Source organism: Dipteris shenzhenensis, chromosome 4 (genome assembly GCF_047967505.1).
Source record: "Dipteris shenzhenensis isolate YYH24624 ecotype China chromosome 4, Dip_SZ_1.0, whole genome shotgun sequence".
NCBI classification, from domain to species: Eukaryota; Viridiplantae; Streptophyta; class Polypodiopsida; order Gleicheniales; family Dipteridaceae; genus Dipteris; species Dipteris shenzhenensis.
The window spans coordinates 46383487-46406375 of NC_141599.1; the positions used below are offsets into that span (position 1 = coordinate 46383487).

Sequence of the window (22889 nt, forward strand, 5' to 3'; positions counted from 1 at the left end):
GGGGAGGAGGGTCAAGGCCAGGAGGCGGACGGGGAGAAGGTCGGAGAGGAGGCGAGGCAGAGGGGCGGGATGGCGATGGCGGGCAGCGGGAGCCAGGTCCGCGAGCAGCAGTCCCAGATGCTCCTTTCTTGGCCAAGCTCATGCTTCACAAGCAGCAATACGCTTCATCCCTGGATATGTATTAAAACACTAGCTTTGCATGTCTGATTTTTTGAGATTTTAAGATTATTAGCTTAGCTTAGCACTCAGCAAGGGCATTAGCGAGCCCTTTGCTTCAGCCCACTGTGGCTTGTATGACTTGCTCTATGGCTTGTACTTTGTCTCACGTAAATACCATTCTCTCTCTCTCTCTCTCTCTCTCTCTCTCTCTCTCTCAAAGCAAAAAGCCCACGCTGTCTCTCTCTCTCTCTCTCTCTCTCTCTCTCTCTCTGAGTACAGGTTGGCTATCCCAAAAAACGAGATATGCCAAATTACATCAACAGAAAATCTCACTATATGACGAGTATACATCATGTTCTATATAATGAGCTTGCAAACAATCAAAGAGAGAGTGCTGCAAGGAGTGCCTAAAGAAAGAAAGTGGAAAAGGTATGATCACCAAAGATGGGCACACATACACCCGCCCCCCCACCCACACACACACACAATGCACAGCCTCTTCAAAAATGGTAGGAACCTTGGAGTTGGCTCTTGGATAGGCCAATGTCCTGGCAAGATTGCTCATGAGCACAAATATATAAAGATATGAAAATATGAGCCATTGACATTTATCTGCAAAGCTGCAGCTTTCATAGGACCACTCTTTGTCCCATGGATCCTGTCGGGTCTCCAATGGACCTTAATAACATACTACCATATCATCTCTCTCTCTCTCTCTCTCTCTCTCTCTCTCTCTCTCTCTCTCTCCGTGGGTCCTCTCGCCCCTAAGGTCATTCTTGAATCTGGCAAAACATTGGAAATATAAGGGCAAATATCACATGCTATTGGGACAAAAATCTCTGAAGCCTCACTCAAGGGAAGTTTTTGTTAGTGTGACAAATGTAAAACATAAAACAAACAAGGATCCGGTTAAGAAGCAGATAATAGAAACCTGGTGCTCAGCCTTCAGCTATATCACAGTAATGATTTCCTGTGATTGTGCAAACTGCAGAACACTTATAGAATGCCTTGATGCCAAGCTGGAGCAAAGAAACTGTGAGAGTACCTAGACATGGCAGCAACATTTTTATATTTAATTACCCCTGCTTTCATGGACGTGTCCTTCACTCCAAGTGCGTGTGGAACATTTGCTCAGATATGTTCATATGCAAGCAACCTTTACTCCAGTCAAGACATAACCTCCATTTGAGTTCATCTGCATATGTGGATGTGTCCTTGAAGGCAGAACCTGTTTGTTCACAAAAATTGTACTTAAAGTTTACAGCTTAATCATTTGCATAATTCTGAAATGACATTTAAAATAATCAAGAAACCAACTGAATTCAGACCATGAAAGGGAATATTTGAGTAACTCTTTTCAGTGCTGCATCTTGGAAAATCAATCAAAGAGAAAAGCCACGCAGAGCAGTACAAAAAGAACCAATTATCATCAAGCTTGAAAAGCCAAGAAGGGTCCATATAACTATATGTAAAGAATCTGATAAGCAACACTGCTTGCAGAGCCTCGTCCTGCATACTTTTACAGGATGTCCACGTGGATTAATCTTCAGGCACATTTTGGTCATGCAGCTCTCTCTCTCTCTTTCTCAATATATATATATATATATAGAGAGAGAGAGAGAAAGAAAGAAAGAAAGAAATTTTATTAAAGGTCCACGGAAGGCCATACATGGCCTATGGGACACAAAATCATCCGAAAGGAAAATACATCATCAACGATGCGCCAACTAGGTGGCCTCATCGTAATACCGCTAAGATGCCAAAAATGGCTACAAAAATCCTAGATACAAAATGAAATGAAATAGAGTACCAAAATTGCCTAGATACAAAATGTAAAATATGAAATATGAGGAACATCGTCTTCCCTAAGGGGTCTGTGATCCAAATGGAGCACTCTCCTCCGAAAATCTGCCATCATCCTCCGTCGTCTAGAAATAAAGCGACAGATAGATAGTGTTTTTTTTTTTTTTGGAGGGGGGGAGCGGCAAAATCACCAAGAGAACTCCTTGCAGCGAAAACTTTTCCCTACAAGCTTCCCTAGCCCATGATACATTTATCTAGATGAACCCAGGAACATGCCCAAACTCGTCCTCTAAAAAAAAAATGGACTGTGCAATTTCAACCTCCAGACAGTCATCCACAAGGTTGAAAACCATTATCACACATAGCAGGAACTAGAAACTCTGACATGCCCATCAGTGCCCCCAATTGTGGGTGGTAAGTGGGACACAAATTTGAGCCAGCATGACTAGTAAAATGATGGGTAAGTTTCTCTGCATGCCTTGGACTCACAGAAACCAAATCACCCTTATTTGGAGTTGGTCAGAGTAAACTTAAAACAGCGAGGATGAGATTTTTTATTTTCCAACATAAATCCTAGATTTCAAGTGAACCATTATCCAAACAAGGTGAGATGCTCAGCAAGGTGACGTCTTCAATCAATGCAGAAAATAGTACCTCTGATTCCAATGGCCAAAGAATCTAGCAAGCAAACTTAATGCTTATCAAAACTTCAGGCATGTAATGGATCCCAAGGAGCCTGATTCCATTCAATCAAAATCAGTTGTAAGGCCATAAAGTAGGGTGGGAAAGGTATCAGCTCAAAGACTTACTCTGGATAAAGGACTTTCTTCAGGAGAGAGGAAGAGGTAAGGTAGGCATGTAGGAGCGAGGAGGAGACACGATAGATTAGATGTCACATCAACATGAGTGGTGGATGTGAACTTACATAGTCCCTCCACATTTTCCTTTAACTCCCACTAGAGTACTACTAACTTGGCCCCTTTTTTCCCACTTCATTACAGCCATCCCTCCCATTGAATTCTGCCCTCAAATTCAGGTGCTGAGACAGCAAAGTGATACTGATCAGCCTGGTAAAGATAGGGGTACTCCTGGACAATGCTCTCTGGCTTCCATGATTATTCATTCTCAGGTAGTCCTTTCGATCGAATGAGGTACTCAAATGTATAACTTTTTGCGGAGTACTCTATCTCTGAAACCCACAATGCTGCAGAGTACTCTATCTCGGGGACAGAGAACTCCTCGTCTATGGGTGGCCACTCTGGAAGAATGTGAACATGTTGATCCACATGAGGTTTCAGCAAAGACACATGGAACACATTGTGGATCTTGGACGTGCTCCGTAGCTCCACTTGATATGCTAACTCCCAATCTTGCAGATGATTCTATAAGGGCCATATTCTGACGAGCAAGCATTGTGTAGGTATTACCCTTCAGCGATGAATAACAATTTTTATGGAGACGTAAATGCAGATAATCTCCTTCCTTGAAAACCAAGTATCTCCTACATTCATCCGCATATTTCTTCTACTTGGAAGCAACATGATAGAATATGACTGTAGCAAAGAACTGCTTCGCTCCCCCCCCCCCGCGGGTCTCCTGCTCATTTGCCCCCCCTCCTTGCTTGCGCCCTTTTCCACCTCCAGCCACCACCTTGGAAGGGGCTTGTGCCCTGTTTTGGTGTCACCTCTAGCCTGGGTGAAGGCATGAGCAGCTCACACTGCTCGCGGTGCTCCAGAGCCCCCCCAGCCGACCGAGGCTCTTCAAGTGCAGTCCTCCTTGGTGTATTGCAGGTCCGGTCCCCCTCTGCAAGCTGTTTCAGCTTGCCCAGCAATAAGCCGCGCCCCCCTTGGTCACGGCATCTATCTGGAGCTGTGGGGGTAGGTTTTGAGCCCCCCGGAGTGCTCCCTTTGGGCTCAGCTTGTAGCTGCTCCACGGCAGGTGTAGCCGCAGCTCGGCACCTTCCAAGAAGCCTCCGTGCTGGCCCAAGGCCCATTGCAGCAGCTTGATTCTAGGGCTCCCTCTCTGGCTTCCCCCGATCTTCTCCACAATCCTGGGCACTTGGTTTCTCGCTCAGCTTTGCAGCCTTGTTTCGGACTGTGTGCCAGTTCCTCAGCCTTCATTCTTGGAGTTTTTTGTGTTGATTTTTCGGCAGCCCCACAAGCTTGTAGCAGCCCTTTGCTTAACCTCCTGGCTGCCCTCTTCCTCCTCCTCACTCGCCTCTGTTGGGGTAAAGGCACATTGCCATCCTTTTGTTAAAGTTATGACACCTATGACTGTCTTAAGACAGTCATAGGGTGAAAGCCTAATCCTAATAAAACCTATGAGTTTGTGGTGTGGCTCAACACTTTTTGACACACCCACACATTTTGTGTCTCTCTCTCTCTGTCTCCTTAGTTCCACTCCCTCTCCCTTTCCCTCACAGTTGTTGGGGTAAAGGCACATTGCCACCCTTTTGTTAAAGTTATAGCACCTATGACTGTCTTACGATAGTCATAGGGTGAAAGCCTAATCCTAATAAAACCTATGAGTTTGTGGTGTGGCTCAACACTTTTTGACACACTCACACATTTTGTGTCTCTCTCTCTCTGTCTCCTTAGTTCCACTCCCTCTCTCTTTCCCTCACAACTGGTATCAGAGCCTCTACCTCTCCCACTCCACTCCGGTCTACCCCTCCCTCTACCCCTTCCTCTCCCCTCGGGCATCGCACCCTACAGCAGCGGACAACGGCAGCAGGAGCAAGCAGCGCGGGGCAGCGCGCGCGGGCAGAGCAGGGCAGCGCGGGGCAGCGCGTGCGAGCGGGCGCAGCAGCCGCGCGCAGGTCGCGCGTGAGCAGCCGCAACAGCAGCAGCTAGCTGCTGCTAGCTGCTACCCGCTACCAAGCGGGCGCAGCCAGCGTGCAGCGCTGGCGCGCACCCAGGCTGCACACGGGCAGCCGTACAGGAGCAACCTGTACAGCCACCCGTACCAGTTGTACGGAATCCGTACAGGCCGTCGTACGGCTGTACGGTGGCGTGACCAGCAAGGCAACCGTACCGTACGGACGCCACCGTACGGACGCTGCGACAGGAGGCCGAAGTACAGGGTTCAGGTCAAAAAAAAAATTTTGGGATTTCGTGCCCTTGCAAGTACAGGGTACAGCAAGTACCCTGCGCAGGTACAGCAGGTACAACAGGCACAGTTTTTTTTTTGGGGAAGAAGGAAAAGAGAGAGCACTCTGCTCTTCATTCCCGGTTGTTCAGTTCTCAAAACTGTGTGTTGGAGGTACAGCAAGTACCCTCGTGTCCCTCGTGCTTGAGGTGACTAGTGCCACAGTGTGTGGTGGTTGCACAGTTATTTTGTTTCGGGAAGGTCAAATGCCTTGATTTTGCAGAGGGCTTTTATGCTTTTGCTGAGTGCAAATCTCAGCTTTCGGGTGACAATTTCAAAGGGCTTTTGCCTAGAAGTTTATGCAGTGTATGCCTTGAGGCAGTGTGGAGCCAGGGTGCCCACATTGGTCTTGTTTCCGCAGTGTATTCAGTGACATTTCTTGCAGGTCACATTCTGTGTACGACACCTTGAAAAATCTCAGTTGACGCTTGGCCAGGGCGCATCGAGTTTACTCGGTCCCTAACTGTCCATCGTTGACAGTGCTCAAAAGATTTTCTCTTCAGTGTTTGTACGTTGGGATCTGTGTTGTTACTGTGTACACAGGGCCGTTTATGCATTACATTGTCAGGTGAAAGTGCCAGGAGAGCGCTGTATTTTGTATGCTACCTCAGTGTTGAGGTGTTTTTCACTTGGTACAGGTGTCAAATCAAGGGGCTTTTGCCCAGATTTTGCTTGTGAGCACTTGAGTTACTGTTTGAGACCTTCAGATGCCTTTTATCCCCTTGGCAGAAGGGTGATTGCTTGGGATTTGTCCCATTCTTTGTTGCAGGTTTGTGACAGCCTGAGGTGTTTGGAGCCTTTTTCAGTGGACAAAACAGTGTATGACAAGTGGTTTATGCATATAAAATCAGTGCAATACCTCATCTGAGGTGGGAGAAGTGTCCAGGACAGCAGTGTTTTGTGCCTCGTCAGTTGATGATGCACTGATAAAGCACTTGTGGAACAGCTGCAGCATTCTGAAGTTACTGTTTTATGCCTATTTGAGCACGGTGCAGTGTGTCAGAAGGTACAGTGACTGGAGGGAAAATTTTTTCTGTTTTGCTGCAGATTTTTTGACAGTAAAAACAGCACTACTGTGAGTGCTCCTGGCTCTTGATAGAGCAGGTTTTTCTGAGAAATCAGAATTTTATTTAGTCATTTTTTGACTTACAGGGAGTCAGGTACTTTCCTTATCTGATATGGCATCAGGGGGAAGTGAATCTTCAATTCTGAACATAAAGAAATTGGAAGGGGCACACAATTATGCATTATGGGCAGAACAGTGTTTGAATGTACTTCTGCTAAAGAAGATTTCTAAGCCCATAAGGGTGAAGGGTGTCAAGCCATCTGGGATGTCAGATGATGAGTGGAAGGAGCTTGATTTGTCCGCTAGGGCTGCTATCATGCTTACTCTCAGTGATTCTCTTGTGTTCAATGTTCAGGCTGAAAAGACCTCTTATGGCCTATGGCAGAGGCTAGAAGAGTTGTATGCCCAAAAGAGTTCAGCCAGTAAGGTTTATTGGTTGAAAAAGCTTGTAGATCTTCGCATGAAGGAAGGTACAGCTATGACCTCACACTTGAGTGAGTTCAATGCCATCTTTACAGAGCTTATTGCACAGGGATTGAACCTTGATGAGGAGTTCAAGGCTACTTTCTTGTTGTGTACCCTCCCTGAGAGTTGGGACACTTTCAAGACCACCCTGTCTAATTCAAATGTCACTCTTATGTATGCTGATGTGGAGAGCTCTCTCCTTATGGAGGAGATGAGCAGGAAGAATAATATGGGCAGCAAGTCTTCCAATGCTTTGCAGGTACAGGAAAGAGGTAGGACTCAGCAGAAGGGGAGATCTGCTGGCAAGTCCAAATCCCGCAGTCAGTCCCGTGGCAAAAAGGATATTGAATGCTTTTACTGTGGCAAGAAGGGACATGTGAAGTCTAAGTGCTTCAAGTTTATACGGGATCAGAAAGCCAAGAAGGCTGAGACAAAGGATGCAGGCAGTGGAAGCAAAGGCAAAGGCAAGGCCAAGGCAGATGACTTGGATGCAGTGAATGTTGCAGCAGAGGACAGTGAAAGTGACAGACATGATGTTTTATGCTCTTCTGCTGTAATTGCACATACATTGGTTATTGATGGCCATGACATGCACACCTGGCTCTTGGATTCAGGTGCTTCTTTTCATGTTACTCCTCATAGGGAGTGGTTTACTTCCTACACAGGTACTCATGGAGTTGTTCACCTTGGGAACAACTATGCATGTCAGATTGCAGGGATTGGCAGTATACAGATAGTATTCCCTGATGGACGCACATTTATGCTTGATGGTGTTCGTCATGTGCCGCAAATCAAGAAAAATCTGATTAGCACACTGGCTTGTTGGATGACAGTGGTTACCACACCACATTTGGGGATTCCAAATGGGTGATTACTGATGGCCAGGTTGTAGTGGCTGAGGGTTATAAGAGTGATACCTTGTACCCTCTTTATGTTTCCAGTGTAGGTAATCATGTTGTTGCCATAACCGAGCTGCCAAAGGTTTCATTGTGGCATAGCCGGTTGGGACACATGTCCGTTAAAGGAATGCAAGAACTGTCACGTTTGGGTTATCTGCCGTCTCTTTCATTTTCAGATTTGCCTACTTGTGATCATTGCATATTTGGCAAGCATTCTATGACTCCTCATAAGAGGAGAACTCCCCAAAATAGAGCACCACTTGATCTAGTGCACACTGATTTGTGTGAGATGCCACAGCTATCACTAGGGGGTGCAAAGTATTATTGATGATGCCACACGCAAAGTGTGGGTCTATTTCTTGAAGCATAAGAGCGATGCCTTAGATGCTTTCAAGAAGTTTGTCCCTCAGGTTGAGAATTGGACAGGTCGCAGGCTGAAATGCCTCAGATCCGATAATGGGGGTGAGTATGTGTCACATGCTTTTGTACAGTTTTGCGAAGCTAAGGGCATTAAACAGGAACTCACAGCCCCTCATAATGCATCTCAAAATGGTGTGAGTGAGCGGATGAATCGAACTATTCAGGAGAAGGTTCGATGTATGTTGTCTTATGCTGCATTGCCCCATGGCTTTTGGGCAGAAGCCGTGCAAACAGCAGTTCACATAATTAACAGGTCGCCGAACAAGGCTTTGGAGTTGAAAGTGCCAGAGGAGGTGTGGTCTAGCAAGCCACCTTCATATAAGCACTTACGTGTGTTTGGCTGCGAGTGCTTTGCTCATGTACGCAAAGAACTGCGCACCAAACTGGAGCCAAAGTCTTTCAGATGCATCTTCATGGGTTATGGTGACGAAGGTGAAATGGGGTACAGGTTATGGGATCCCGTCAAACGGAAGATTATACACAGCAATGATGTCATCTTTAAAGAGGATAGTGTACACAAAGAACCCGTGCAACCTGTGGAATACAGGAGGGTTGTTTATGATGATGTCGGACAGCAAAGAATGCCCATTAATATGCAGCAGCAGGCTGCTGTAGATAACCCTGTTCAAGAGGGTATACAGGCTGAAAATCAGCCAGACAATTTTGCCAATGATGCACCACTGGATATGCCAGCAAATGGGGCTGTAGAACAGCCAAATATGGTGGTACAGCCACCCGTCATGCATGACGAACAGGCTAGACAGCAGCCTAATCCGGAACATCGGAACATTTTGTTAGGAGGAGCACCCGTGTACAACGGCCTCCTGACAGGTTTGTTCCAGGAGCCAATAATGTGGCTGATTTTATCATGCTGACAGATTGTGGTGAGCCTTCCAGCTTCAAGGAAGCTATGGGAAGAACAGAGAAAAGGAAGTGGGAGAAAGCCATGCAGTCAGAAATGGACTCCCTACTTCAAAATGATACATGGGATTTGGTGCAGCTACCTGCAGGCAGAAAGGTTTTGCCATACAAGTGGGTTTACAAAGTCAAAGTGGATTCAAATGCTTTACCGAGGTATAAGGCCAGATTGGTTGCCAAGGGATTTAAGCAGGAGAAGGGCATTGACTTTGATGAGATCTTTTCCCCTGTAGTCAAGATGACTACTTTGAGAGCAGTGTTAGCTCTTGTTGCTCATGAGGACATGGATTTATGTCAGATGGATGTGAAGACTGCTTTTCTTCACGGAGATCTCCATGATGAGATCTATATGAGTCAGCCAGAAGGATATGCTGTTAAAGGGAAAGAGCAGCTTGTGTGTAAGCTCAAGAGAAGCTTGTATGGACTCAAGCAGGCGCCAAGAGAATGGTACAAGAAGTTTGATGCCGTCCCAAGGGTATCATAGGTGTGAAACCGATCATTGCTTGTACACCAAACGGGCAAAGGATGGCAGTTTGATGCTACTCATTCTATATGTGGATGACATGCTGATTGCCAGCAAATCTCAGCAAGAGATTAGTGCTTTGAAGAAACAACTGCATAAGTCTTTTGACATGAAAGACTTGGGTGATGCAAACCATATTCTTGGCATGCGGATTATTCGTGACAGGTCCAAGGGACTTTTGTTTCTGTCACAGAAGGAGTACATTGACAAAGTACTGCAGAGGTTTAAAATGGAGGGGGGGAAGTCTATTAGTACCCCCTTGCCTCCACATTTAAAACTCAGCAGTAAGAACAGCCCCAGATCAGATGATGATAAGGCTGAAATGGCCAAGGTTCCGTATGCATCTGCAGTTGGTTCTTTGATGTATGCCATGGTTGCCACTCGTCCGGATATTGCTTTTGCGGTGGGAGTCATCAGCAGGTATATGGCAAATCCAGGCAAGCGGCACTGGGAAGCAGTGAAAGGTGTCTTGAGGTATCTCAAGGGTACCAAAGACTTGTGCATATGCTATGGTAGGCAGGATGCATTGGTGCATGGTTTTACAGATTCAGAGTATGCAGGAAATGCAGATAACCAGAAGTCTACTACCGGTTATATTTTCACATTTGCAGGAGGTGCTATATCATGGGTGTCTCGGTTGCAGAAATGCGTTGCACTGTCAACCACTGAAGCTGAATATGTTGCAGCCACTGAGGCTTGCAAGGAAGCAATATGGCTTACTCGGCTGGTGGGAGATTTGGGCATTACAGGAGATATGCCAGTTTTACATTGTGATAGTCAGAGTGCTATCATGTTGGCAAAGAATCCGGTTTTTCATCAGAAGACCAAGCACATAGATGTGAAATACCATTTCATCAGGGAGGTACTGGAAGACAAGCGACTTGAGCTTGTGAAGGTGCATACTGATGATAATCCTGCAGATTTGCTCACTAAGAGCTTGCCTACAGAGCGGTTTGCACATTGCCGCCACATCATTGGATTAGGATGAGACCATTCATATTTTATGGTCTTGTATACAGTAACTGTATATTGCTGTAATTTTTATTCTTTTCTCCCCTTTAGGCACATTGGCCTTTAGGTGGGAGGTTGTTGGGGTAAAGGCACATTGCCACCCTTTTGTTAAAGTTATGACACCTATGACTGTCTTAAGACAGTCATAGGGTGAAAGCCTAATCCTAATAAAACCTATGAGTTTGTGGTGTGGCTCAACACTTTTTGACACACCCACACATTTTGTGTCTCTCTCTCTCTGTCTCCTTAGTTCCACTCCCTCTCCCTTTCCCTCACAGCCTCATCCCCTCCCTTTCTCACAGTGCCGGGTTCGCTGTTTGGTCTTTGGAGCTGTGGCCCTTGTCTGGCAAGAAACCTACACACGGGAGCTGTGGGGGTAGGTTTCGAGCTGCTGGTGGCACTTGTCTGGCAAGAAGCGCTCTAATGGAAGCACCTTTGACTCCCCCAACCGTCAAGGTTTTGCTTTCTCCCCATGACAAAACATCAGATGAGGTTAGCAATTCAGTCTCTTAAGGGTAAGCGCAATGGACAGCGACGCGCCCCCCCCACCCCCCAGGGCCTCGGTAGGATCGACAAAAGACAGCAGAGGGAGCCTCAAGCAGTTAAGACATAGCGGCTGCACATCCAACAGTAGCAAGAGTCCAATCCCAGACCCCTTGGGTGGAGCCTTAAAAAGGAAAATGGACCAAGTAAAGAAGAAGAAAACAAGCCAGCAGGCAACGAGCCAAACTCAAAGAGAAGGCGAGAGCAAAGCAAAATCTTGTCTCCAAGATCTAGGGAGAGCAGTCTAGGATTGCCCCCTCGAGTCGTCCCTACATGCCAAAGGATGAGACCTTCTTCAACCTTTTGATAGATCCACCAATGATAGGAGCATAGTATACACACATATGCACGCAGCAGTCTGGGATTACCCCCTCAAGTCGTCCCTACATGCCAAAGGATGAGACCTTCTTCAACCTTTTAATAGATTCCCCTATGACAGGAGCGTAGTATACACACATATGCACGCAGCAGCAGGACGGCAGAGTTACCATTGCTCTTGCGTCTACCGCTGCCCCCGCCGTCCCTTCCAGGCGCATAGGGACAGTGGTTCAAACTACTCAGATACCTACTCAATAGTGAAGCACTTGAGTTTCCCGATACTTTAGAGTCTATCTTCCCTCCCATCCGCCTCCCCCTCCCCACTTTCTCCTAACACCCACCCCCAAACCGCTCTTCTTGCTGTAGTCACTATCTCTACCCGCCCCTTGCCCTCCTTTTCCTACCGTCTCCCTCTCCCTAGCCCGCTGGCAGCAAGATCGGCCGCCTCTTCTCGTGCTTCCCCTGGTCTCATATGTTGCTAGGAGTTGCAGAGGGCATTGGTAGGAAGGGTAGTGGATTTCCTTTTGATATGGGAGCACATGTTTCTAGCATCAAACATCAATCGCCTAGGCCACCTGCTTTTGGGGAGAGGTCCAGAGGTGTGACCCTCTCAATAGAAAGGAGTGGAAGTATTGGCATTTCAGTTTCTCACGCAATGGCACCAAAGATCCTTCATCAAGGACCATCTACAAAGGTGGAAAGAGCTGCAAACTATAGGATCACCCCAAGTCCGACAAGAGGGTGCTTGGTGGTAGAAAGAATGTGCTCTCAACACCAAGATAATCCCCATACTGGGAGCATACTGCTCAAACTGAAACCGTCTGACGAGCTGAAATTCAACACTGTGTCAAGCATTGGCCATAAAACCCCCGCATGGTGCGAGAATGCCTCCTAGCTGTCTGACTAATCCCCATGCTAGGGTATAGGCTGCTTGTCCTTGCCCGGTAATGCATGTGCGGCAAGGTAAATGATAGAGTAATGATGGCCATCCTCAAGTTTGATACAAACTTTTTTTTGGCTTCATACTTCAGTATTTTGATTGAATCTAATGAGCTAATGTTCGTTTATTTTTTGGTGCCGTATGATTATATCGTATGATTATATCACAGCTTCCTAGATCAATACAAAGCCGTGTATAAATGCTCCCTTTCTACTGTACTCAGCAATAACGAAAAGTCCATAATGGATGTTTCTGCCTAGTTGCAACCTCTAAATTTGGACAAAGTGCGAGTTATTTTTATGGCATAGAAGAGGTGTAAGTAGCTTTGTGTCTTAAATCTCTAAAAGTTATGCTCTTTCAAGACACTGCGACTGCATATCCAAAGATGTAGCTGAGTGGTAGGAGAGACAGGCTAAGTAAAAAAATATGTGCCACCAATGGATGCACCCACTGTGGAAGGCACTTGCTCATACTAAGCAACCTCTGGTGGTGAATCACTACCAAGTAGTGACTCCTCAACAAGAGATACACGCTTGGGTGCCACGGTAAGCTATCATGAGAGAACAGAGGCCTGAATGTAATTAGCTTTCCTACAACAAGTCTAATCTGGCAAACACGGCTGCCCCCACAAGCATGTATAACCATGGTGCAATGAAAGGAAGCATACTCAATGAAATAGATAGTTAAATTTGCCATAATAAGCACCTGATACTATGGGTGCCACGATAAGCTATCATGGAAGAATAGAGGCCTAAATGTGGCTAACTTCCTGCAAAAGGTTGAATCTAGCATACACGACTGCCCCCACAAGCACATACGACCATGGTGCAATGAAAGGAAGCATACTCAATGAAATAGATAGTTAAATCTGCTATGATAAGCACAGATACTATGGGTAGATGTCCATGGAGACGCTTGAGAGTAATGTCAATGAAGAAGCTTTGAATTGTCCGAATTGGCGCTGAAAACGGCCTTGTAAGGGCTGTTAAAGATCCTCAGAAAGAGCATGTTAAGGATTTTTTTGGGGGGGGAGGGGATCCTAGGCCACCTAGGACACTAACCTAAGGCTTCTAAGACAAGTAGGACACTTGAGTCACCCCCTAGTTGGTTTAACCTAACCAAAGCCATGGTTTAGCCTACCCTTGTTAGCTTAACATAACTAACCTTAACTTTGTTAGAATTATTGGCATATTCTAGGCAGTGACCGATGTAATCCATAAGTGAGTGAGTTAGGGCCACTTTTCCCTCACTAGAGGTTTTTCCCCCTAACCACAATTAGTGGGTTAGTGTGGTTTTGTCACTTGGACCAAACCACCTCCTCACTTGTAGTCTTCAATCTTATCTATTCCAATTCAATGAGACATTGAACACATGGTATTTTGATAGTGGTGCATCCAAGCACATCACCTCAAGGAAGAGTCTTTTTGCATCTCTGCATGCACCACCCGCTAAAAAGAAGGGGTGACATGAGCAAACAAGTCTTATTATTCAGTGTGTGGAGTGGGTGACCTGCAGATGCATGCTTACAGTGACTCAGATTGGGCTGGAGACTATGACACTAGGCAGTCCACAAGTGGTAATTGTTTCTTTTTGGGCAAAGTTTGCATTTCTTGGCTGAGCAAGAAACAATCTACTGTGGCTACTTCCTCATGTGAAGCTAAGTACAGGGCAGCTTTCACAGCGACAGTTGAATGTGTTTGGCTGCGTCATTTGTTTGCTGATCTTCATCTCTTATTGGAGGGTCCTTCTCCAATTCTCACTGATAGTCAGAGTGCTATAGCATTGGCAAAGAATCTTGTCTTTCATGCTCGCACGAAGCACATTGAGGTTCATTATCATTATGTCAGAGAGAAGTTGCATGCAGGGGAGATCAGTATGATCTATGTGTCAACACATGACAATGTTGCAGACATCTTCACCAAAGCACTTTCACGTGAAAAGTTTGAGGCATTTCGCTGTGCCCTGAATTTATCTCCTTTTGGTGATTGATCACTTCCTTGTACATCATCACATTGGCACTGCAAGAGGGTGTTAGAATTATTGGCATATTCTAGGCAGTGACCAATATAATCCATAAGTAAGTTAGGGGCACTTTTCCCTCACTAGAGGTTTTTTCCCCTAACCACAGCTAGTGGGTTAGTGTGGTTTTGTCACTTGGTCCCTCTTTGAACAAACTTAACCTAACCTATTCCAACCTAGAGTAACTAAACCTAACCCAGACTAAAACTAACATAACCCCAGCTAGATTAAACTAAACGTTAACCCTAAACACCTAACCTAACCTAAGGTTTAGCAATCCGACGCGACAAACGGCGATGAATCGGGCAAACATCATCATCAGTAGGCAGCGGCAAGGCACGACTAGTTCATGGAGCAGCAGAGTGGCTCAGGTAATTCATGGATGGTTTGTCTGCTCGTTGGCACTGGTGTGTAGAAGCGTTCTCATCAGGCAGCTCTGGTCGTCGGGCACTGGATTATTGCTCAACTATTGTTCCCATCTAAAGCACCTCTACCCATCCAAGTCTAGCCCTAACTTAAGTTCATCCGTGGTGCTGGTTGTCAGCTGATGATTGGCAGATATGGCTCCAATGGATCTATGGATCAATTTACTCACGTGCAGCGGTTGCAGGAGCTGACACCAATTTGGAGCTCAGCAACAATGGCAATCAAGTTTACTCCATCAATTTGTAAGTGAACAAACAGCCAACCCATTCAGTCATTGAACAGCCCTTACTTTTTCCAGGCCATGCCAACCTTCCATGCCTTGTCAGAGTACATGACTGCCTATCCTCTCAACACTGCTAGGGACTAAGTTCTGGGAATGCAACATTCTAATTTCTCATCCGTCTTCCATCTGACACTTTCCTAGCAACCAATGGAGAAGGGAACAGCAAATAGAAATAACAGACACAATTTTAGACCAGGATCAAAATCTCCATGGAGTATCCCAATCTCCGTAAAGGAGGATGATTCATTATAGGTCCTTACATATGACTAGAGAGCAGAACCTTTTTCCATATTTTTTGAACCTTGACACAAGAATCCACAGCAACATCAGTCAACTACTCAATATTGTGGTCAATAGATCAATCCTTTACAGACAGCGTGCTCAAATACCAAGGTATCAACAACTTTGCAACAAATGATGCAGGCATTATCACAACAATCAATACATACAGTGCATGAATCTGTCACCTTCATGCCATATAGGGCCATGTACAAATAAACCATAATACAAGGGCATCAGAGTCCTCAGAAATTCCATAGACGAAACTCCTTAATTTATATATGCAAAATATAAAATACATACATTAAACTTTCCTTCAAAAAACACCAGATTGAGAAAGTCTCTTAATAATGCCACGAATCCAAATAATATGCCATACAGGAAATTGCAATTCAGAGACCCTAATATACATAGGCAAGAGACAGAGTAGAAGAAGAGGCACCTTGACCACTGCACAGGCTAGTCCTAGTTTTGCTCTGCACTGTGTGGCCTGTCCAATGCTAACATCCACTCTTGCTGGTGTTGGGCCCGCTCCATGAATTACCTTTTCCATATATTGACCAGGAGGCTGTGCTAGTTGTCTACGGGTCTGTGAAGTTTTGAACTGCTTGCTCTTTAAGGCACCCACACCACAGGGACTCTTCTCAAGCCAGTGCTTGCTGACAGAGGCTTCCTATCCAACAGCTCATCTGCTCAATCTGAGCAAATTATTAAATCGATGCTCTACGTGGTTTTATTTGCACATGTCAATATGAGAAACTGTGCCATCCACCGTAAAGATACTGTAGATGCAAATTTTCTTGTGTCCTATTTTTAAAGCTTGCGGCGATATTTTATGACAGATTCTGTCGGTCTGGCTGCCCAAGCGTCCTTGCTTGTTCTACTACAAGCCCGTGGTTGGCACATTGAGTTGTGACACTATTGCTGTCACTTGTGTGTCCCCCAAAGCTCTTCAAGAGCTGCTGAAGAGGCCTTTCAAGCCTGAAATTCCTCATAAAGCCGCCTGAGCTATGTCTGATGTGTAAAGTTCAACCTTGCAAACTACTGCTTAGGGCTATCTCCTGTGGAAAGCTCAACCTTGCACACTATGTACAATATCCGGTGTTCATAAACCGTGAAGCATAAGTTGCAGACCCTTGGTCGTTTAAAATTTAGAGTAAGACTCTTTTAGCCTTCATACACACAGTTGATGCCAACTGGAGATCTCTTGTCCAGATTGCGATAAATCCACAAGAGAACCCTCTTTCACAAACTCAGAGCCGGCATAGCCTTTTCAAATACACACCAGTCCTCTCTCACACAGAGGATACAAGTAACACATGGAATTCAAAGAGGAAAACAGGATGAAAGCATAGGCAAACTAATCGAAGTAACAAATAGAATTCAATGAGGCAAACAGGATGGAACCATAGGCAAACTAAATTGAATCGAGCGAAGGAGCTTGACCATTGGTTTAAGCTGATGAGACCTTGCGCTCTAATAACAATGTGATGGATACACGATAAGCATATCAAAATGATGAACACAATTTATTAGCACACTCTCCATGATACCTTGTCCCAAGCTCCATGGAGTGACTCAATACATGTCCTCATATTGCCACACTTTGTGGACCTTTTTCTCTTTTCTCTTTTTCTTTCATTCTCCCTCTTTACGTCTCTAGCCATATAACTACTCTTTGACATCTTTGATGTTCTCAGTCTTTACAAAGTACCACTCTTTCCACATTCACTCACAATCACTTCTTTTCCCACAACTCTATCCTTTCACATACTTCACCTTGAATTCAAACTTCAGTGATATTCCAAAAACAATTAAATTCAATACTTTCAATGAGTGACCATGTACATGTAGACATGTTGACAAAGAAACGATGAATAGTTGACAACCCTCTTCCACACAAAAAATTTCACTTCCCTGAAATTCTCCAAAGCAGAACACTAAGGGTTGGGTATACCTGATACTCTCGTAACCATGGCTCTAATATTTCTAATGCCACAGCCATTCTATTTGCCTGTAATTGGTGCATGCACTGAACCAATGGCTGCCAATCAAAGATTTCAACAAAAACTATATAAGTAGCACATTCATGAATAAGCTATCTAATTCAATCAGAACTGAGAATAAGGTTTTACTCTTATTCTCATCATAGATTATCCCTTTCAAAATTCCAAGACCAAGCATACAAAACTAAACTTTTCACGTGACCAACATGATCCAAAGATTCTCTCTCTCCCTCCCTCCCTACCTCTCTCTCCCCCTCCCCCTCCATGGCCTCCGCCAGCTGCTGCTCTCTGCTCGCCCCTCTTTTGTTGCTACCCACTGCTGCCTTCTGCTTGGCCTATGCGCTGACCCCTGCTGCTCCCCATGGCCATGCTAGCTGCACAAGGCAGTCCGCCAGCGCAGCCTCTAGCCCCTGCCATCTAACTCTGCTCCTCCGCCACCCTTCTCTGCTCCTCCGCGACCCCATCTCTACTCCCCCGCCATCTAACTCTGCTCCTCCGCCACCCTTCTCTACTCCTCCGTGACCCATCTCTACTCCCCCCACCACCATTCTCTGTTGCCAAGTAGGCCCTAGGCTGACCTTGGTGGCCAGCCCCACTCGCCTCAGGCTCTGCACTTGCCCGGAACCTGCACACTGCCTGCACATTCAAGAAGGCTGCAAGGACAATCAGAAAGTACCAAGAGAGCTACCAAATATTTTGAATTTTCAGAGAAGGGGGCCATGAAAAGCTCACCCAATCAGAAAACCAGAGGGGAAAAAGACAGGAAATACAGCATAATTTGGACCAAAGGGCAGAAAGTAGAGGATGGGAATGCCAAAGCATGTCTATCCACTATCAAAGAGGTATGTAAGCTACAAGATGCTGAAATTGAATGCTTACAAAAGAAATTGGAAGAATACAAGAAGGATGAGATTTCAAACCTGTGTGCTCAAATGAATGAAAACATGCAGGGATGGCAAGAAGAAATGCATGCAAAATAAATTGGTAAAATGAAGATGGATATGATGCGAGATATGGACGAGAAAAAAAGGCTTCTTACATCCAAGATTGAGAGCGAAGCTCAGGTGATTAGTCTCCAAGATGAGAATGTAAAACTGAAGGCAAATACACACAGAGATGAAGGGGAGCTTAAGCCATCCCTACACGAGAAGCTGAATATCATTAGAGAACAAAGCTCAAGGGGACAAAGGGAACTTCAGAAGAAGGATGCAAGATTATAGATGAACTGAAATATGAGAATGAAAAACTCATATAAGACTTGGCATTTTTGCAAGACACTATGCAGGGTAAACATGTTGAATTCACCCAGAAGATCAAGAAAGGAGAGGCTGAGATCTTGGAATGGAGAGATGTGGTCAAGAAAGGCATGACTGCCCCCAACAAAGAGTTCATTTCAGATGCTCTAGAGCAGGATAAAAGCAGAAACAGTAAAGGCCTAAATGTTTTGGTTCGAGGTCTCACAGTGGGAGACATTCCTATGGCAGATGCAAAAGCCTTGTTCACAGAAATTGGGTGTGAACCTGACATGGAAGACAGCTTGAAGAGTTGGCAAACCCACAAGGCCACTTGTGATGAAGCTCCGAACAACCATGGATAGGAAGACCCTCATGAGCACGAGGGTGACTTTGAAAGGAACCCGGATCTACCTGGACGATGACCTCACCCTCCTACAGCAAGAACACTGGAGGAAAGGAATCATGGCAGCGAGAGAAGCAGGGAAATGGGCTGCATACAAGGATGGTAGGCTGATCATCCGAGAGAGAGGAGATCAAGACCAGGGGGAGAAGGAAGAAAAGGAAGAGAAAGAAGAGGGTGAATTATGACGGTGTCGGGCCAATGGGGCACAAAGTGGACTGAGAATTGCAGTGTGGAATTGCAATGGCACACTCTGGAGGCCAGGTGGTTTCTCAGAGACATACACTAATAGAGACATGGTCTTCTATACTGAGATACATGAGAGCCCCGAGAGAGGACTGCCCACTATGACAGGATATACATGGGAGTCATCTCATAGGAAGGAGACGAGGAGAGACACTGGTGTGTGAGGTTCGGGGGGAGTGGCTATCCTTTTTAGATCACACATGAGACCTCTCATATCAGTGGCATGAAGAGAGGAGCACGCGCGACACATGTGGATACGAGTCCAGCTACCAGACGCACGACTGATGCTCATAGCAATGTGTTATTTCCCCCCAGATACTTCATCCTATGCATGCGAGGTCACCACAGAAGGGCACCGCCCGTATGAGTCAATAGGATGATATCACTGAATTCTCCAAGCAGGGGGAAATCCTCCTTCTTGACGACTTCAATGCACGCACAGGGAACAGGCAGGTGGGCCTACTCGACTTTGCATTGGATTCCCTCATAGTACAAGAAGTAGATGCAACTAAGCTTGTGATAGTGAGACACTCTGCACATGCACCATAGGTGAAAGAGTATGGACGACATCTACTTGAGCTAGGGGTTGTTCATGATTTGATCATTTACAATGGCTTACAGAGATGGCCATCATCCAGTGGTCTCACTTGTTTCCCAAATGGCGGAGGGACAAGCACAATGGACTACCTATTGGGTCCCTTGGCCTTTAACTCACGGATAAACGACTTTATTGTGCCCCCTCCCCCAGCCGGTGCTGATCACTCATACTTAGCCTTTTGTATCTCTACCACTATACCAGTCACGGGGAGGGTCCTCTCACGCCCACTCGTGTACATGTTCACTTTGATCGAGCCCTGGACCCCATCTATGTGAGAAACCTGGGGAAGGGACTTCCAACACTATTACTTGGAGATGTTGTAGACCTCGCCCACGCCTCAAACACCCTTGCCACAATAGTCATGGACACAGCCATTAGCTCTTTCCCCACGACTCCATCTGCACGTGCCTCACTAGGGAAGATGCCACAGAATCCTTGGTATGATGATGAGTGCAGAGAGATGAGAGCTCACCTCACACGTGAGGGAGCCCTTGGCCACTTGACATCACCCTAGGCACAGTGGATCTCACGGCGACTAACACGTCGTAAGCGGCGGGCCTTCCTCACCCACAAAATGGATGAGGTGATCAGTTCATTTCGAGGGGGGGATCCCACCATTGATTGGGGGCTTCTATCGAAGGGTAGCCACCTATACCCATCACAGACCTAGATGTTTGGCACACTTATGCATGCTCTCTTTATGATGTCCCGATGCACGCACCACCTGATATGTCCACTATGCCCAGGCCCACCACTATGCACCCAGCTCTATTATGACCACTTTTTGAGAGTATCGGAGGATGGGCTCATCATCGGACCTCAGTATCTCGAGGACAGAGGAGTCTCACAGGCACTAAGGATTGCCATCAGACAGATATGAGTTTTGTCCCATCAGCTGAGGATCGAGACACGCATACCTAGAGAGCAGCGGACTTGCAGGTTGTGCACTATGGGGGTGGTCGAGACAAAGGAGCACTTTCTATGTGTCTGCCTAGCCTACTATGAGATCCAAGGGCGCTACCAATACCTTTTTCAGGAGGGGTACGGCTTTGGCCCACTCTCACGACTAATCCATTTTTAGGACCAGGTCTGTATTGGGCTCTACCTGATGGAGATGCGACGACACAAGGAGACACTACTACGACATATCAGAGACTAGTAGGATGCGACCACCGCACCACAAGGTACTGAGGTAGACCGAGGGCAGAGACAGGTCACGGATTTCTATGCATTTGACTCAGCTCTAGGGCACTCTGGGATAGAGGAGGAGGAGCTAGTCGACATGAGAGATATATGGATCAATGGAGAGAGCCGACGCACCACTACTAGGCGAGGGACACAGAGACCGTACACGGCGCAACACGCGATCAGGGCACACACGATCGAGATTCAACCTATTCCATCTCTCCTTAGGGGAGATCGATCGAGGCAAGGCATCACCCTGCTTTCCATGTAAACACTCATTGCTTTCCACTCCCTCCACCTGCTTTCCATGTAAACACTCATTGCTTTCAGTATGCTTTGGCACTGCTTTGTGACTACTTGCTTTTGTGAGTGCTTTTGCACTGCTTGTGAGTGGTTTGGTAGTGCTTTGGCACTGCTTTCTGACTACTTGATTTTGCCAGTGCTTTTGTGACTGGTTTGGCAATGCTTAAGCACTGGGTTTGTATTTTTGTTTGCTTTCCTTCTACTTTTGGAATTCTTTGCATATGCTTTGCTATGCAAGTGCATCATGTGCTTTTTGACCGTTTTCAGGGAGTGCTTTGTATAATTATTGGTAGTGCTTTGTTTCTGCATTGTCTGTGCATGACTACATGATTACTAAATGTGTTCTTGCATTAGTTTGCATGTGTTTTTTCCACCGGGATAACACAGGAGACATCCCGACAGATGCAGATACGTGAGCTCTTTGCATCTCATCAGAGAGCCACCATGGAGCCTGGATACATGGAACCGGTTCATGCACTTGGGACTCTAGCTCTGAGCACTTGATATTTTCATGCCACCCTCATGCTATTTTGCTACTTTTTTGCTATTTTGTACTAGTATAGCATTTTAGTACTCAACAAGGGCCTTAGTGAGCCCTTTGCCCCGGCCCATAGTGGTCTGTATGAGTGAGTTGATTCCGTACTTTGTCCCATAGGCCTGTGAGGCCTCCTGCGGACATTAATCTCTCTCTCTCTCTCTCTCTCTCTCTCTCTCTCTCTCTCTCTCTCTCACTCTTACACTTTGCCATCAGATGTCTTGCGTATTATGAGGTACGAGGTCATTAACATTGTCTCTTTAGGGATGGCTTTGGACCCCTCTTCAGTCTCCTGTCGTATCTAGCTCAGAGATGCCTCGCAACTTTCATTCATATTCAGGATACATAGGCAAGATCTAGGTGTATAGCCAGACTCCACTCAGGGCATGATCACTAAGTTTTTCCAGCTAAATAACACAAACCAGCAGGCCCTAGGGAGATGAGGGAGCTGAGGTCTCTGGAGCAAGAGAACAACAGCCTCGCTAGTGGGTTGATGCACAGATCAAGCCTGGGGATTTACCCTCCATATTCACCAGACCGGAGACATCCAATGGCACTTGTCCGACATAGGGCAACAACAAGGATATCAAATCGGACCACGCACACTGACCTCCACCAGTGCTCTATTCACATGATTTATGCCACCGCAGCTCTTGGGCTTGACCCCTCGAATAGCTTCTAGAGGATCATCATAGTGATACATCATACCATAGCTTCCATCCTCTCCCTAGGCTCAGACATTTTATGTATTAGTGTTTCTATGATTATGTTGTATTTATCTTGGGTGTTAATGTCCGCTTAAAGACTCCACCCATTCAGCTCATTGTACCTAGTTCTTTCAATCTCATAGACTCTTTGGTTTAATGAACTCTGTGTGTGTGTGTGTGTGTGTGTGTGTGTGTGTGTGTGTAGAAGTGTGTGTGTGTGTGTGTGTGTGTGTGTGTGTGTGTGTGTAGAGGGCCAAACGTCACATTGCTTCACCCACTTGCTTACGGTGTCACGCTCCTTCAGAGACTGTCCCTCATTTGCTTTGGCATTGTCAGTCTACTCGGAACCTCCTGGGAAAAATTTCAGATCATCTTCACCTCCGTTTCCCGAGTCACATATTTGGGAAACTTTTTTGGTTATTTGGCAAATTTAGGACGTCTTTATCTCAATACTC

General features: G+C 46.0%; 1 protein-coding gene across 3 annotated transcripts in view; it reads right to left on the reverse strand.

The window, feature by feature from the left end:
• Positions 1-1135: 1135 nt before the first annotated feature.
• Positions 1136-22889, reverse strand: part of LOC147902958 (eukaryotic initiation factor 3 gamma subunit family protein) — a 91544-nt gene continuing 69790 nt past the window's right edge. For 2 of the 3 annotated variants that reach the window (XM_087374071.1, XM_087374070.1), the window contains exons 11-12: positions 17177-17263; positions 1136-1387 (exon numbers count right to left, since the gene is read on the reverse strand). In XM_087374071.1, coding sequence (XP_087230197.1) covers positions 1301-1387; positions 17177-17263 — 174 coding nt within the window. In that variant the 3' untranslated portion in view covers positions 1136-1300. The remainder of the gene's footprint in view (positions 1388-17176; positions 17264-22889) is intronic. The other variant, XM_087374072.1, reaches the window with a different exon arrangement.